Here is a 17,800-nt window from a genome sequence, read left to right as displayed (position 1 = left end):
AATGAATTCTGCACTCCATTTACAGTATCCCTACCAGATATATCAGATGTCAGGTATTTAAGAAATCTTAGGACTACAGAATGAACCCAGCAGCAAGTATAACCTTCCTTAAAATGGTTTCTTAATGAAAAGTCAAATTACTGGATTTTTCTCTAAAAAGCAAGGGAAGCACTCAAGCTCACATTTTCACCTCCACGTCTAGAGTTAAGAAGCCAATCAACTGAACCCCTGACTCTCTAGCTATGTTGTAAAAAAAAATATATATATAACAAATATGCTGATATGGTGTTGTCTTTCCTTTGTGGACATGGCAGGTCTGGTATATATATGCAATGTTGCTGCTCTTTACTGTATACAGTTAGAATCATAGAATGGTTTGAGTCATTGTATCTACGAGTTATTAAATAAGCACTACAATCAGTCTGTGTTTCAAAAACGCTATATTTTTTGAAATGTAATGACATTCCAAGAGCAGCAACTTTTATTCTTAGGTCTGCCCTAAATTACCATGCGAATTTATCTAGTTTTAAAAGAATTCTTTGCACCAATACTGCTGTGATGATAGCAGGTCTTGAGTGGTATTGGTCTTGCAATATTAAAGTAAATAAACAGTATATTTTTAATTGAAGTGAGAAAATTAAAGCAACTATTTAAACAGCAGCCTTCTATTACTGAAAGGGGCTCCAGGAAAGTTGGGGAGGGGCTCTTGACCAGGGAGGGCAGGGATAGGATGAGGGGAACAGTTTTCAGATGAAAGAGGGGAGACTGAGAAGACATCTTAGGAAGAAATGTTTTGCTGTGAGGGTGGGGAGGCCCTGGCTCAGGTTGCCCAGAGCAGTGGTGGCTGCTCCATCTCTGGAGGGGTTCAAGGCCAGGTTGGATGGGGCTTGGAGCCCCTGATCCAGTGGGAGGTGTCCCTGCCCATGGCAGGGGTTGGAACTGGATGGGCTTTGAGGTCCCTTCTAACCCAAACCATTCCACGATTCTGCGATTCGATGATTTCTAGTGGTTCTCAAAAAAAACCAAAAATGCAAAGGTTGTAGTTCAGCCTTGGTTTCTTCAGAAAATCAGGCCACACTGACCCTCCAGGTGTGTGTGTGCCTACCCTGGTGCCCACAACACATTTAGCGAGTCAATCAGGGCAGCAACAAAGAGAAACAAAGCAACTTCCTATTTTCAGGAAAATCCATAAAAAAGGAAAAAGAAATTCTCTTCTTGTTATGACTGGAGGAAAAACTGAGGAAAAAGCACAACCCTAATACCGATAAGAAAAAGAAAAGACACGGAAAAACACATTAAGAGATAATCAAACTGTGAAAAACAGCTTCATGGGGAGTTCCCATCTTATTAGGTACTAAGGAATCCAACTACAGGAAGATTTCCTTAGATACCGTCCTGACAGAAACCCTTTTGGAAATATACACTATAGAACAGATACTTCAGCAGGAATAAAGTACACTATATGACATGATATCAAAGCTTTTTTGGGTTGTTTTTTTTTTTAAAAAAAAAAGTTTTACTGCATCTGTACTGTTAAATAGGATAAGAGGAGGCTGAAGGGAGACCTCATCGCTCTCTGCAGCTCCTAGAAGGGAGGTTGTGGTGAGGTGGGTGCTCATCTCCCAAGAAACAAGAACTAGGACAAGAGGACGTGGCCTCAAGTTGTGCCAGGGGAGGTTTAGTTTGGATATTAGGAAACATTTCTTTCCTGACAGAGTGGTGTTGCCCTGGCAGAGGCTGCCCAGGGCAGTGGTGGAGTCTCTGGAGGGTTCAAAGAACATGTGGCCTTGGCACTTTGGGACACGGTTTAGCAGGCACGGTGGGGTTGGGTTTACGGTGAGACTGGATGAGCTTAGAGGTCTTTTCCAACCTTCATGATTCTGTGATTCTATGAAATCATTAATCCCAACACCAGAATTTGGAAAGCTAAGCATCAACAAGCCAGTCAGACAGCAATCATTCATTGCTAAGAATTAGAAACTATTAGTATTGCAGAAGAGACTATAAAACACCCTCTCATCTTGTTACATGCTACCTCATATGCCTTCATGTCTCTGCAAATTCCAATTTTCAGCTCAGGTGCATCAGGATTGTCACAGACACCAGGAGCTCCCACAGCGGTCCCTGACTGACAATCTCATTGCCGCACAAAGCAGCTGCCCAAGAAAGCACCTGGAAAAAGTGACAGAATGTCAGGTGAAATAGTACCTTGTGGGATTAATCAAAAAAGATACTTTCACTGGAGTGTGATGATGATCCTTTAAAGAAAAGAACGGGCATGGAGGAAGAAGTGTATTTGTACACACCCTGTGATGGATGCAGAAGGTGTTGAAGACTATCCAAGGGCTGGAGCACCTCCCATGTGATGACAGGCTGAAAGAGTTGGGGTTGTTCAGCCTGGAGAAGAGAAGGCTCCAGAAAGACCCCAGAGCAGCTTCCAGGACTGCAAGGGCCTCCAGGAAACCTGGGGAGGGGCTCTTGGTCAGGGAGGCCCTGACCCAGGTTGCCCAGAGCAGGGGTGGCTGCCCCATCTCTGGAGGGGTTCAGGGCCAGGCTGGATGGGGCTTGGAGCCCCTGATCCACTGGGAGGTGTCCCTGCCCATGGCAGGGGGTGGGACTGGATGGGCTTTGAGGTCCCTTCCAACTCAAACAACTCCATGACTGTGATTCTTCACAACTATTGAATAAAAATCATATGTTCTCTAATCATAGCAGTGTGCCAATACACACACACACACACGCCATGGTTAAGAAACGGTCAGTGATTTTACTTATAAAGACTTTTTAAAGGACAAGTTAATAGATAGAAATAAATTAAGCTAAGCCCAGGTCGCCCAGAGAAGTCATGGCTGCCCCATCCCTGTCTTCTGGCCAGTTAGAGCTACCAGAGCCCACGGCAGGGGGGTTGGAACTGGACGAGCTTTGAGGTCCCTTAGACCTAAATCATTCTATGGCAAACAGCACAGTCCTGACTAACATGGGTGGCTTTGCATGTACTTTATGTTGTTTGTGCATGTATAACATTAAAAGTAGAAGTACAAAAGAGACGCAACCACTTCTGTTGTGGACACAGGGTAAAGTGGGTTGGTAAGAATGACCTAGAATGGTTACCTACAGCCCATCCAGTCCTGCCCTGTCAGGTTGTGTTCTCCCTTGCGTGGTGTGTTTTGCACATGCTTCTGGAGTGTAGCATCAGTCCTCGCTGCCCTCCCATCTTCTGATTTTTATCTTGCAGAAGTTGTAAAATAACTTGTATAAAATCTTTCATGAATTTAAAAAGTCATTGGGGCAATTCAGGGTAACAAAAGCCTGTGAGCTTCAGGAGTTTCCAGTGCCAGCACATGGGGGTGAGTGGAGTGGGGAAACATCAGGCAATGTTTGGGAGTTGTTTTGCTAATCTGAAGCTCCTGTAGCACTGTTTCAGTGAACAAATAGTGATTTTACTCTACCTTCCCTCTAAAATCAGTGAGAGAGAAGCTTGTACTGATAATCTGCTGGTCTTCAACTGTGTGGCAGCTCTCAAACAAGATGAAAGTTGTCTGAAGCAAGTTTGTTATAAATTCTAGGCTGCCAAAAGCATCTGAGCCCCACTGGTGTCAAGTAGCAGTGTTGACTTGGTCTTTAAATAGAAAATTCAATTTGGAGTCTTCGTTTCAGACCTTAAGGGCTGTCTGCTCAGGCCAATTTCAGACCCACACCAGGCAGCAAGTCATAAACTCTGGCTTTGAGGGCCAGTTCTTATAAAGACTAAGTGCAGCCTGTACCCGTTTGTCAGGCACACTGCCAGCAGCGTGAGTAGTCAGTTGAGTTAGCTCAGAGCTGGGACCCAAAGAGCAGCACGCAGTGCTGATAGCAGGGGACGGGGCCATGCAACAGCCAGTCGCTCCATCTTCAGTCACATAAACTGCCTAGAAGGGAGGTGGAACCTGTAGTCAGCCGCTCTACTGGAGAAGTGCCCAATCCAGCAAGTCCTGTTTCTCCTCTGTTTCTCTTAGCTGAGAATGGTAGAACCTTCTGTCTTGGAGGCATGAAGCTGAAGGAGGTGTGCTCTTTCCTTATCTGTGAGTGTACTTGTATGGAGGCTTCGGTAAAAGCTCTAATAACAGGTGGAGATGGGAATTTAGAATTAATCTCTCCTGTTCATTAACTGTTTTGGTCTAAATATTGTCATCATGGGAGGGGAGATGGACAATACCTCCTCTAGGTGTCACATAAGAGGTGCCATCACTTAGATCTTTCCTGAGTGGTAGCTGTGCCTTGCAAACGTCTCTTGGCTTCAACTATTTGAGGAATGGATGAACAGTTCGTTTCTGAGTCCCAGCTGCATTTATATACAAGGTCAGCACTGACCCAAGTTAAAATTGAGGCCACATGGGGTGTATGCAAGAGACCTTGTGTCTACATTTGGCCCGTACTGGGGGGACTAACACTGGGCAAGTGCTCTGTCACCCAGTGACCCTCCTGACTGGAAAATGGGAATTGGGAAAAGGAAAACCCGTAGGTTGAAATGGAAACTGCTTTAATAGAATGGTAAAAAACAGCGCTACTGCTACTAATAATGTAGCCCATCTAGTGGTGGTGGGCAGCACGCTCCCATAAGTGCCTGGCAGACAGTGGATGCAGTGAGCACAGCAGTTACAGTGAAAGGTGACAGTCACAGCAGAGAGAAAACTGGGCACCGGGAGCAGAGGGACGAGCAGGGCTCCCCAGGGATGGGAACCATCAGGAAAAGGGCAGTCCCTGGCAAAGCTCCCGCTTATCTATGGAGCGTGATGTTCAGGGGATGACATAATTCTGTTGGGCAGCCTGGGTCAGCTGTCCTGGCTCCGTGCCTCCCAGCTTTATACACCTGCTTACTTGTATAACATGAGAAGCTGAGAGAAGGCTTCCATGGAAATGGTATTTCATAGCTGACCACAAAACTAAAGCCGAATGTTGTCCCCTTTCTTCCCATGCTAAACTTAACTGCACTATACAGTAGGTAGGGCATTATTTAGAAGTGTAACTTTCTGAGGAGAACAGGATTCTATCCCAGCTAAAATGAGGGCACCTTAGCTTCTTTCTGCAGGCACCTCATCTTAGGAAAAGACAATGCTGGCCGCTGGAGGACTGGGTGTCAGAACCACAAGTGCCTTCACAAGCACATTTGGACCCAGGTCAATTCTATGCCTTGTTTTCATATGTTAAATGAAGCCAACTGGATAGATTGCCATGTGATCCAAGATCCTCCTACGAAGGCACCCTGTGGTTTCCTTTAGGCTATAGACAGCTCTATGAATCCTTGTGTGTGGAAGAGGATTAAGCCTTTTCAGTGTGCAGAATAAAGAAATTTGTAGCAAATATCTGTGGTTGGGAGAAGGAAATGCAGTGAAACCTCTTTTTAACTCTCTGGAATAACTGGTAGATACTTTGTGGGATTTCTCTTTGTGGCTTGACTACTTGAATTCCTGTTCCTTCTCTACCCTCTACTCTTCAAGCGGTCTGCCAAAGCCCACGTGCCTACAAAGACATACACTACATTGACACCTGGGCTGCTCCTATGGAACGCTTGTATGAGAGGAGAGGAGCAGCTGTGCTCAGTGCTTACAGAGAATTCTGACATCCCATACCATGGGAAACAGTTGATACCTCAAATTTGTGTGATCCAAGATGTGTATCTGTTTACTCAGAGCCAGCGTTAAAATTCTTAACCCCTGAAGCCACAGAACTATTAGAAACAGCACTTTCTCCTCTAAGCGATATAAAAGCATTAAATACAAAGCTGCATTTCTCAAAATATATGCATACTTGAGTTCTCTCTCAAGCAATTTGAGGGGTGGGAGAGAACAGGCTAGAGCTCACTCGCAAGTGGTCTTGAAAGAAAACTTTCTTCTGAATAGCTTTGATTTGGGGCTGCTAATTCTGGTTTGTGAAATGAGACACTTGAGATGATGGGGTCTGTGTGCTCAAAAGCAACTGTTCAAATAGATTGGACAGTGGATGTTGTTTGACTTTTGCCACATTAATATCACAGAACCACAGAATGGTTTGGGTTGGAAGGGACATCAAAGACCACATCCAGTTCTAACTCCCCTGCCATGGGCAGGGACACCTCCCACTGAATCAGGTGGCTCAAAGCCCCATCCAACCTGGCCTTGAACCCCTCCAGGGATGGGGCAGCCACCACTGCTCTGGGCAGCCTGGGCCAGAGCCTCCTCACCCTCACAGCAGAACATTTCTGCCTAAGATCTCATCTCTTTCAGCTGAAAACCATTCCCCCTGATCCTGTCCCAGCACTCCCCAGTCAAGAGCCCCTCCCCAGCTTTCCTGGAGCCCCTTTCAGTACTGGAAGCTGCTCTAAGGTCTCTTGGGAGCCTTCTCTTCTCCAGGCTGAACAACTCTCCCAGCCTATCATCACATGGGAGCTGCTCCAGCCCTCAGATCATCTCCATGGCCTCCTGTGGACTCGCCCCAACAGCTCCATGTCCTTCCTGTGCTGAGGACTCCAGAACTGGACGCAGGGCTCAAGGTTTGGTCTCACCAGGATGGGGTTGAGGGGCAGAATCCCCTCCCTCGCCTGCTGGTCCCACTGCACTGGATGCAGCCCAGGACACAGTTGGTTTCTGGGCTGCAAGCGCCCATTGCCAGCTCACATTCAGTTTCTCATCCACCAGCACCCCAAGTCCTTCTCCTCAGGGCTGCTCCAAACCCATTCTTTGCCCAGCCTGTGTTTGTGCTTGGGACTGCCCCAACCCAGGTTTGCCAAAGGACAAAACATTCCCTCCCTCCATTAGTAACTGAAGGCAATGTCCAATTGTAATTGAGAGAAGAGCAAGTATGTTTTAGTAATGCAGCACTTGCTTTATTATCTGCAACAATTCTCAAAACACTATATGAAAGAGAAACAAAACAAGTTTGAATACCCATAAAAACAGCAATTTTCCTTATTAATCAAGAAAGCCTAGGACAAAGCAAATCTATTTGGAACCAAGATCCAGATAGCAAAATTTTCAGCAGAGCGCTGCCCAGGCTGGCAGCAAAGAAGCGCAGCCGCTGGAAATGCGATTTCCCCCCACCCCTTCCACACCGTTGTGTTTTAACAGCCAAAATTGATTCTGCTCAGTCGACCACCACAGCTGTATTGGCTCCAGCAAGTACAATGGGTCACCCAATATGGCTCTAACTGAAAAATCCAGACAGCATCTGGAAAAGCAATGTTCAAAAGCTGCTTATTGTGCTAAAATCTGCAATAAACACCATAATTTTAACCCTTCAAGCATGTGCCAGTGAAAGAAAGGAGCATCTCTTTCAGAAACAGATGTAGGCAACGCGCAGCTTATACTTTCGTAAAATAAACACTCAGTTCTCTATATGAGGTGACCAGCTAGCATTTGTTGATCTTAATAAAACCTTATTTTATAGAATATAAACAATTTGATTATTTAGGCAAAGAAAAAACCTTCCTCCATCTGTTCAGTCTTACTGGGTTTTAAGCACTTCAAGCACTGACAATGGCATTTGGGAAGCCCTGCTGACTCCGCAACACAGCATCACCGTGCTTGGTACAGAACCACGGTTTAAGATACAAACTTTTCTAACTAGTTAATGGTAAAGGTAAGATAGCTGCCCTGAACATAGCTAGAAAAACACCCACTGTCATCCATACAGACTTCCATTCCAATTTTCTGTGTTACGATGAAACAAGCTGAATTGCTGCAGACATCTCAAATCCAACGCTTAGAGCTTAAAAAGCTTCCTTGTAATAGTTGGTGCAAAATAGGGTGCAAAGTTGAAAAAAATTATGAAGTGGTTTAGATTGGAAGAGAACTCAAAGCCCATTCAGTTCCAGCCCCCGACACCTCCCACTGGATCAGGTTGCTCCAAGCCCCATCCAACCTGGCCTGGAACACCTCCAGGGATGGGGCAGCCACCACTGCTCTGGGCAACCTGGGCCAGGGCCTCCCCACCCTCACAGCAAAACATTTCTTCCTCAGATCTCATCTCAATCTACCCTCTTTCAGCTTAAAAAAAACTTTCTAAGTAGCTTTCATGTGAGCTAAACTACAGCAGGACTTCCAGAATTTGAGAAAGGCACAACATCTCCCTCCAAAAAGCACTGCAAAAGAATGGATTAGTGTGCAAATGCCATGCCCGTTTCCTTTGGGGTCTTCATTTTTTTCAAAAAAGCTAGGAATCAAAACAGTTTTAAGTTTACTTATTTAATCAAAAATTACATTAAAATTAACTTTGGTCAAGGGCTGCAGAGATTCATAATAGGATCAAACACCACTGAAAGTGTGTTGAATTTTTCTTCAAGAAGTCAGGAATGAAGATCAGATTGAATTCACAAAAAGCAGCCAAATAGGGGAAAAAAAAAACCCCTCAAATGTTATCTGAGCTTGCTTTCTCCTCTCATTTTCTCAGTGCTCATGAATGGATTGTATCCCTCTGCAGCAAACAACTGAGGAACAGATGGTATGAGGTCTTAAGTTACTCCTTCCTCGACCATTTAAGCAACATGTATATGCCCATAATACGGCATTTCATTTTACCCACGACTCCCACTGCGTATTTAACCACCATATCACAAAGCCCTTGTGCTGTATTAATACAATACAGACAAATTATTTTCCAGTAAATCACTGTGTACACTGACACCTGATATGAAATAAAATGCACATGCATTTCTATGGACGATTCCAGAGAAGAAGGGAAGCAACCCCCATCAGCTGCAGGAGTTTGCACTGTAGCCATGTGAGGTCAGACAGGCTATTGTGCTTCAAAAAAAAGCACTGGTGGGTTGCTGGTGAACTGAAACCCGAGGGATATAAGACCACTTGAGTCTGAAACGAAGCATCTCCCAAAAATAAAATTCACAACGAGGACAATTATATCAGTTTGCTTATTTTTTCATTCAGGGATTGAGAAGAGCTATCACCACACAGCATTTAATTGGACATATTTGGAGTAACCCAAGTCACTGCTAACAGTCAATCTAGAGAGCGTTCGGTGCACGCTCATTGCCAGCTGATTTAGAACTCAGACTGAGTTCATAGAACCATGGAATCATTAAGGTTAGAAAAGACCTGTAAGCTCATCCAGTCTAACCATCAGCCCAACCCCACCACGCCTACTAAACCATGTGCCCAAATGCCACAGCCACACACTTTTTGAACCCCTCCAGGGATGCAGACTCCACCACTGCCCTGGGCAGCCTCTTCCAGTGCTTCACCACTCTTCCCACAAAGAAATGTTTCCTAATACCCAATCTAAACCTCCCCTGGCACAACTTGAGGCCATTTCCTCTCATCCTATCGCTTGTTACTTGGGGCATCAATCCACATAGACAACTGGCTGGCAACTGAGATGCTTCCTAAGGCTTTGAGGTGTTCAGTGACAGCCTGTGTCTGCAACACAGGTGGTCACAGAAAGCACAAGACTCGACCCTCTCCTTGAGCCAAACTGAGTGTCTTTTACATAAGAATGATAATCTGCAAGGAGAAAGTCAGAACAGCTCAGAGGCTAAGCAGCACCCAAGCTAATTCATAATGGACAAAAATCGCAACAAGCAAGCTTCCTTGGGTAAACATCACTCCAGAGTTATAGAGTTGACTTCTTTGGAGGGCAGAGATTTTATCCAGGGATATGAGAAGCTGCTTGTGGTTTGAAGATCAGTCCATTCCAGAGCAAGAGATCAATCTAGTAGATAAAACAGGCTACTTTCTGGTTTATATAGAAACTGGACTCAAAGATCTACAAACAGTCTCAGGGAAGAACAACATTTATCAAGACAGAGGGTGCACACCTTGCTTCTGATATACCCAAGAGGTCATGCCTTCACCAACTGATCAAAGCCTTTTCCGTATTTGCTCTGCAGAAGTGAAATGGAAGCACAAAGGAGCTAAAACTCCTCTCTATAAAGAAAGAACATCACACCACATACAGCAGAGATTTAAAGGTCTCTATCATATTGTGGTTTTAACAACTGGCCCAGACACCACTGCAGAAGAGGCTCTGGCTGTTCATTGTTTAAGATGCCACAGAGAATATAGTTGTAAAACTCCTGGCAGAAAGGCAAATTTCTCATTTCAGAGCAGGCAGAAGGGCAGCAGAAAAGCAGTGAGTTGGTTGCTCCATTTCAGAGCTACGTAGTAACAGCAGGATACCAGATGAAGGTTGACTTCTCAACTCCACGAGAAAAAAGAAAATCAACTCCCCCTTCCATATCAAGTTCAGTTTCAGGCACACTGAAAACACTGGGATACCACTGACATTTCTAACAGGCCAACATCACTTTAGGGAAATAACGCATTTCCAGATGTAATTTCAATTTCCTGTGTGCAAACTTAACCAGAGGCAAAACCAGTTCTCCAAACATTATTAAGCTGGAGAAGTGGGGCTATGTGAACCTCATGAGGTTCAACAAGGCCAGGTGCAAGGTCCTACACTTGGGCTGGGGCAATCCCTGGTTTCAATACATGATGGGGGATGATGTGCTTGAGAGCAGTCCCGCAGAGAAGGACTTGGGAGTGCTGGTCAATGAGAAGCTTGACATGAGCAGGCAATGTGTGCGCGCAGCCCAGAAGGCCAACCTGGGCTTCATCAAAAGCAGCGTGGCCAGCAGGGCAAGGGAGGGGATTCTGCCCCTCTATTTCTCTCTTGTGAGACCTCATCTGGAGTATTGTGTCCAGTTCTGGAATCCTCAACAGAAGAAGGAGATGGAGCTGTTGGAACGAGTCCAGAGGAGGCTACAAAGATGATCCGAGGGCTGGAGCACCTTCCATATGAGGACAGGCTGAGGGGGTTGGGGTTGTCCAGCCTGGAGAAGAGAAGGCTCCAAAAAGATCCAGTGCCTGAAGGGGCTATAGGAAAGCCGTGGAGGGACTGTTTACAGAGGCTTGTAGTGATAGGACAAGGGGCAATGGGTGTAAACTGGAGAGGGGTGGAGTTAGACTAGGCATAAGGAAGAATTTCTTCACAATGAGAGCAGTGAAGCACTGGAACAGGTTGCCCAGGGAAGTTATGGCTGCCCCATCCCTGGAGGTGTTCAAGGCCAGGTTGGATGGGGCTTGGAGCTTGATCCAGTGGGAGGTGTCCCTGTCTATGGCAGGTGGGGTGGAACTAGATGATCTTCATGTCCCTTCCAAACCAAAATATTCTATGATTCTGAAGTTTGCACAAGCCCACTTCTCCAGCCTGTCCAGGTCCCTCTGGATGACATCCTCTCCCTCCAGTGTGGCAACTGCACCACTCAGCTTGATATCATCTGCAAACTTACTGAGGGTGTACTTGGTCTCACTGTCTATATCACTGATGAAGATATTAAACAGCACTGGTCCCAGTACGGACCCCTGAGGGACACCACTTGTCAGATCTCCATCTGGACTTTGAACCATTGACCACTACTCTCTGAATATGACCATCCAACCACTTTCTAATCCACCAAACCCATCAAATCCGTATCTCTCCAATTCAGTGAGAAGGATGTTGTAGGGGACCACGACAAAGGCTTTACAGAGGTCCACATAGTTCACATCCGCTGGTTTACCCGTGTCCACTGCTGCAGTTACTGCATCATAGAAAGCCACTTGGTTTGTCACACAGGACTTGCCCCTGATGAAGCCATGCTGACTGCCACTAATCACCTCCCTGTCCTCCATGTGCTTTAGCAGAGCTTCTAGGAGGATCTGTTCCATGATCTTCCCAGGCACAGAGGTGAGGCTGACAGGTCAGTAGTTCCCAGGGTCGTCTTTTCTACCCTTTTTAAAGATGAGCACAATGTTACCCTTCTTCCACTCATGAGGAACTTCTCCTGACCGCCATGACTTTTCAAATATCACGGAGAGTGGCTTAGCAACCACATTAGCCAATTCTCTCAGGACTCTGAGATGCACCTCATCAGGTCCTATAGACTTATATATGTTCAGGTACCTCAGGTGGTCATGATCAGATCCTCCCCTACAGTGGGAGGTTACCATCTTGTTGTCCCATGACCACTATTCCCAAACCTCTTCAGTATCTCCAGTCTCTCAGAACATATAAAAATCCCAATAACTCCAGTAACCAACAATTGAGTTGCTATTGCCACCCTTCTTTTAGCACATCACCAGTACCACTGAGCTGCGTTACACCCTAAGCACAGAACTAGGCAGCAGCCAGACCATAAATGTAAGCAGTTATCCACACAGGTCCAACTACATCAAGTGCAAACATTTCTAAGGTGACAGCTTGCAACATCAACTCTTTTTTCCCCGTCAACTGTGGACAAGAGATGACCAAAGGGACCAGAAATATCCTTTACACTGAGTTCTGGTTTTAGTTTAAGTAATTTCCTCTTATTGCAGCTGGAATCCCCACACTCAGCATGAAGAATGTAACCAGGATTAGAAGAGCACACGAGCAACCTTTAGGCAAAATGTATTCGAAAGCAAAATGAGTCTTATTCGATTCAAAGGCAGAATCTGAAGTCTGACCCAGCTCTATTTCATTTACTGAATTTGAGAAGCAGTCCTATTAATAGTTCACTACTGTATCTCTATCCTGCTTCTCCATGCCAGGGCAATAGCTACACTAACAAACATCAGTGAGACAGGCATGTGTTTTCATATTGACACCGTAAAGCAGAGCTAAACCAATTGTTTACATTCACACAGAAATCAGGATCTCAAGAATCAAGTTAAAAGGGACAAAATTAGTCTCAGACTTACTTTAATATGAGCACACAGCAATGAGATTCAAGCTTTCAGATGCAGTGTCCCTCCTTTCTTCTCCCAAACAGATTTTCTAAATTGTTCTGTTCATTTACGCTACAAAGTTTACCCAGCCAATAAATTAACAGTAGAGACAGTAATCAGCTACTGTTTCAACAGCAGATGAATCATAAATCATGGTTGGAAAAAGACCTCTAAGCTCATCCAGTCCAACTGACAGCCCAACCCCGCTGTTACCTGCTAAACCGTCTCCCGAAGTGCCACTGCTACATATTTTTTGAACCCCTTCAGGGATGGAGACTCCACCACTGCCCTGAGCAGTGTCTTCCAATGCTTCATCACTCTTTCAGTAAAGAAAATTTTCCTAATATCCAATCTAAACCTCCCCTGGTGCAACTAGAGGCCATTTCCTCTTGTCCCATCACTTGTTACTTGGGAGAAGAGACCAGCACCCACTTCATTACAACCTCCTTCCTGGGAGCTGCAGAGATGGAGGAGGTCTCCCCTCATCCTCCTCTTCTCCACACTAAACAGCCCCAGGGCCCTCAGCCGCTCCCAGAACCCCTGCGCTCCAGCCCAAACATGCTCCAGCCCCTCAATGTCGTTCTGTACTGAGGGGCCCAAAACTGAACCCAGGATTCAAGGTGCAGCCTCCCCAATCTCTTCCCTGCTCCTGCTGGCCACACCATGGCTGATCCTAGCCAAGATGCTGTGGAGCCTTCTTGGCCACTGCTAGCAATCAAACAGAAGCTCAGTATTCGGAGCCCAAACAAGAGCCAGGAGGCACACTGAGGTTTGAGATAGTACCAGGTTTTACTTATATGCAGTTTCCCTACATTTTCCCAAAGGGAACCGGGGTGGGGATTTTGAAAGCATTCATCTAAGAAGATTATTTGGCTTGCCAGCAGCAGGCTGGCAAAAGCCTATATTCCTTATTCATGACCTAACATTTCACTTAGGAGAGCAACACTGAAACACTGTTCTTCTGAAGCCTCACGGCACAGCGATTGTATGCCTCCAATTAAAATTAATTAGAGCTGTTGAAAACCTTAGCATGCAAACGCTTCCAAAATGCAAGGTCACACTAAACCTGCTCCAATACTGCAGTTTCAGGAATGAACAATAAACTGATTTTGCAGCTAGAATTTGACTACAGCTTCAGGTCTAAAACTCAGATTGAGTTGGGTTACCATTTGGATACTGCCCTAATCCAAGCCATGATTTGGGTTCTGAACCCTAAAGCCATCTTTTCAATGAAATAAAGCCACTGAACAAGAATGGCTTGTCAGGTCTTTGTAAAGACGAACCAAAGAGACACACAGGCAACAGCACAACTGGGCCGAAAAAAGTGCTGAGCAAGGACAGTGGATTAATGCCTGCATGGAACCTCAGTCCTACTAGGTTTTATCTCCCAGGCTTTAAAAGTAACAAGCACAAATGCAGCTCCAGAAGAAAGACAAAGTACAATTCATGGCATTTTTTTCTGGAGAAAGGTGGTGGGATGAGTTGCTTCATGGGAAGCATTCTGGAACAGTCCCCATCCCTGAAGGGATTTAAAAGACAGGCAGACAAGGTGCTCAGAGATGATTTAGTAGCAGGCAGGTAAGGCAGAGGTGCTGAGGGGCATGGTTTAGCATTTGATAGGAATGGTTGGACTCAATGATCCGGTGGGTCTCTTCCAACCTGGTGATACTGCGATTCTGTGATCTCACAGGTCATTTCCAACCAAGCCATTCTATGGTTCTATGTGATGGTGTGGAGGGAGTCACTATCTTTGACAGCATGGGGATGGAGGCTTCCACTCCCTCTCACACTATGCATATCTGAACTTCATAGACTCATAAAATGTCCTGAGCTGGAAGAGATCCACAAGAAGTCCAGCTCCTGTCCCTGCACAGGACAATGCCAACATTCACACCACATGAAACTAAAAACTTCTACAAAGGCAGAAAGTGGGGCATATAGCACCGGCACAACTACATAAAAATGTTTAAAATGCCTTGAATAAAGTGATTACTGACACCACCCTCAATGTCTTCCCAATGAAACCCTCCAGCTGAATTAAGAATCCAAGACAACACAGGGCCTTTCACACCTTCCTTCAGGCAAACCCATTCCTAAAGCTCGGGCTTTAATCCCATGGTGATGAGACTTCTGTCATTCAGGCCAAAGCACTGCCTTTCACACGCCCCATCTCTCATTTCCCGGCCTCTGGCATCACCTCCAAACCCCAGGACCAGGGCTGGCAGGCAGCAGTGCATAAGGAGAACCAGCAGCCCTGTCTTGCTGCTGTGAATCTGCACCAGTTTCTCCATACAGCTGAATGACACTTTTATTTTTTTACAGTTAGAGGCCTAAAATTCTGTAGTAAATTGAAAATACCTGCTAGTAAGATCCGAGTTAAGCTGAGGCACATATAACGGAAACTAGTGGGAATGGGGAAATGACGATTTCTTCACTTGCACTCAGTTCAAGAATTCCTAAACAAGCATCACTAGGAATAGGAAAACCAGGTGAGCTCCGTACTGCAGTTTCCCTTCGCAATCTCAGACACACCTGACTCCCACGCTACAACCCCGCTACACTGCGTTCTCCGATACATCTGGCATCCAACGCCTCCCAGTTACAGAAGCCATGCTGAAAACACCTCTATTCCCATTCCCTCGCTAGAGCACACAGAGAAAATCTGGCACCAAGATGAATTCCTGCTCAGTGCAATCGCTCTGCAGCAACAGAGCTGCCCAGAGCGACAGCTGAGCAGCAGCCTCTTCCTCCAGACAAGCCACCCCTCCGACAGCACCCCAGTTACCATTCTAAACTAATTTCAGGCTATCAAGTAAAAGCCTTACACGCTTGGGATTCGGTTTCAAGCCAAAGCCAGACAGAGCCCAGGCCTGCCAGCAAGACTCTCCTCCCAGCAGCACCTGCCTCGCTCTGCTCCCCTCTAGACCCCCTTGGCAAGGGCAGCGACTCCCTCCTTCCCTTGGGGCCAGGAGCCCCTCCAGGCTGGGGGAAGAGGAGGGGGACCAGCTCCTCATCCCCAGCCCACCAGGTCCTGGGCTTTGCTGCTGCAGCACAGCCTGCTGGGGCTCTGTATTTCACATTTCTGGGTAATAAAAGCCAGGGGAACACATGGTTATGAAGACTGAGAGGTGCTCCCCATACTTGTGATGCGGCACTGCAGTGAATTACAATTATATTGTGAAATGAAATCATTAGGGAATAGAGATGTGGCTGCACTTCCATCCCTGCCTATCCCAGGAAACCAGGAGAAATTGACAGGCAGATTGGACCAAAAATAAACAATTGGGAGCTCAGGCTTATTCTGTCACGTTATTGACATGCTCTTGACCACTCGCATAAATCTCAGCCAGTCAGTGGGAGCTTCAGGACCCCATATTATAACTAGGTCTTAAATTTTCTCATTCCCACCAGAATTACAGAGTAACCCACAGTAAGGAACAGCTCAAGGATAGACAAAGATCTTGAGCTCTTTTACATCTCGTTCAAACAGATCAGAAATGAGGTAAGAGAGTAAAAGCCTCAGTAAGAAAATAAATCATGCATAAGCTACTGCAATTTTTTCACTCGAAAAAGGTAACGGTGATGCCCCAAATCAGCCAAAGAGCGCTGCTCAACCTTCGCTGTTTTCAGGTGTCACCTGATGACCTCACCCTAAGGATCTAGAGCCCAAATCGCATCTTTTACTTAAAATCTTCCTCTTGGAAGCTGCTTGGATAGACGGGTCTTTGACCTATAGGAAGCAGGAGCTCAAGAGGCCTGGAAAAGCAAAGCCCTTGGGTGCCCAGCGGTTCGCCCCGAGGAGGCGGTGGCGCCACAGCTCCAGCGCCCGGGGAAGGGCGAGGAAGGGGCAGCCCCCCCCCCCGCTCAGCCCCGCGGCACAGGGCGGCCCGGCTGCGGCCAGGCCCCGGCGGCCCCCGAGCGCAGCCCCGAGGCGCCGGGCCGAGGGGGTTAACCGGGGAGGAGCGCGCATAGGGTGGTGGGTTCCGAGCCAATGAGGATATTGCGCTATAGTTAGACGCTGGAGACCGAGCCGGGGCCGCTATAAAAGCCGCTCGGAGCCGCGCTCCCCGCGATGACACCGCCGCGTTGCCCCCGGTTCCCGGGCTCACGAAGCGCACAAATAAAAAAATAAATGGCAGCGGGAGGCCGGGCTCGGCTTACCTGGAGCTCGCACCACGCGACTTCCACCCACGTCTCCGTGTCCAGGCCCTTGTAGACCGTTTTGAAGGATCCCCTCCCGAGTTCAATATCAAACTTTAGGAACCTGCCATCCAGCGAGGTGGCGACGGCTTTCATGTCCGCCTCCTCCTCGGGCTCCTCTTTCTTCGCCTTGCTCTGGTCCTTGGAGGCGTCCGCCGCCTCCCTCCTCTCGGCGTCCTTGCCGGGGTCCCGCGGCTCCTCGGCGGGGCCCGGCGGCTCCCGCAGCGCCCCGGGCGGCTCCGACCCCCGCCCCGCGATTATCCTCCGCGTTTTAGGGAGCAGGATGATCTTCCTCTGGTGCTCCGCCTCGGGCAGGTCGAACGCGGGTTCCTCCTGGTCCGAGTCCACCACGCTCCGCCGCAGGAACCGCTGATGGACCGTTTTGGGGTCCCTGGAGCCGCGGGGAGGAGCGGCTCCCGGGCTCCCCGGCGCCCCGGGGCAGGCGGCGGCGCTCATGCCGGTGTCGGCGGCCGCGAGGGCAGCGCCGGGCTCGGCCGGAGCCCCCCCCTCACCGCCGCCGCCTCCTCCTCCTCCCCGCCGAGGTGCCGAGCTGGCATCGCCCCCAGTTTCCATTCGCTCCGAGGGCTCCGCGCCCGGGATGACGGGCGAGTCGCCGCGGTCCCCGCTCGCTCCGCGCCGCCACCTGCGAGGGGCGAAGGCACCCGGGGCTCGGCCCCGCTGCGGCGAACCGAGCCGGCCGCTCAGGGGCGCGGGGCCGCGCACAAAGGCGCGGGGAGGCCGCGGGGCTGCGGGGCGGCCGCGCTCAGCGCCATGGACGGGGCTGCGGCGGAGGGCGGCACCGCCGCTGCGTGCGCGCCGGGCCGGCACCGGGGAGCCGCGCAGCCCCCGCGCCGGCCGAGCGCCCCGCCGGAGGATGCGGGCTCTGC

The 17,800-nt window shown here is 47.9% G+C and overlaps 1 protein-coding gene across 10 annotated transcripts in view; it reads right to left on the bottom strand.

The window, feature by feature from the left end:
* WNK2 (WNK lysine deficient protein kinase 2) overlaps positions 1-17,561 on the bottom strand; it is a 136,250-nt gene extending 118,689 nt beyond the window's left edge. For 6 of the 10 annotated variants that reach the window (XM_069865633.1, XM_069865637.1, XM_069865638.1 and 3 more), the window contains exon 1: positions 16,875-17,561. In XM_069865633.1, coding sequence (XP_069721734.1) covers positions 16,875-17,486 — 612 coding nt within the window. In that variant the 5' untranslated portion in view covers positions 17,487-17,561. The remainder of the gene's footprint in view (positions 1-16,874) is intronic. The other 4 variants (XM_069865640.1, XM_069865641.1, XM_069865642.1 and 1 more) reach the window with 1 other exon arrangement.
* Positions 17,562-17,800: the final 239 nt, after the last annotated feature.

Source organism: Phaenicophaeus curvirostris, chromosome 11, assembly GCF_032191515.1.
Source record: "Phaenicophaeus curvirostris isolate KB17595 chromosome 11, BPBGC_Pcur_1.0, whole genome shotgun sequence".
NCBI lineage: Eukaryota > Metazoa > Chordata > Aves > Cuculiformes > Cuculidae > Phaenicophaeus > Phaenicophaeus curvirostris.
Note: the sequence above shows the minus strand (reverse complement) of the source record. Positions and strands in the feature narration are given on the sequence as shown.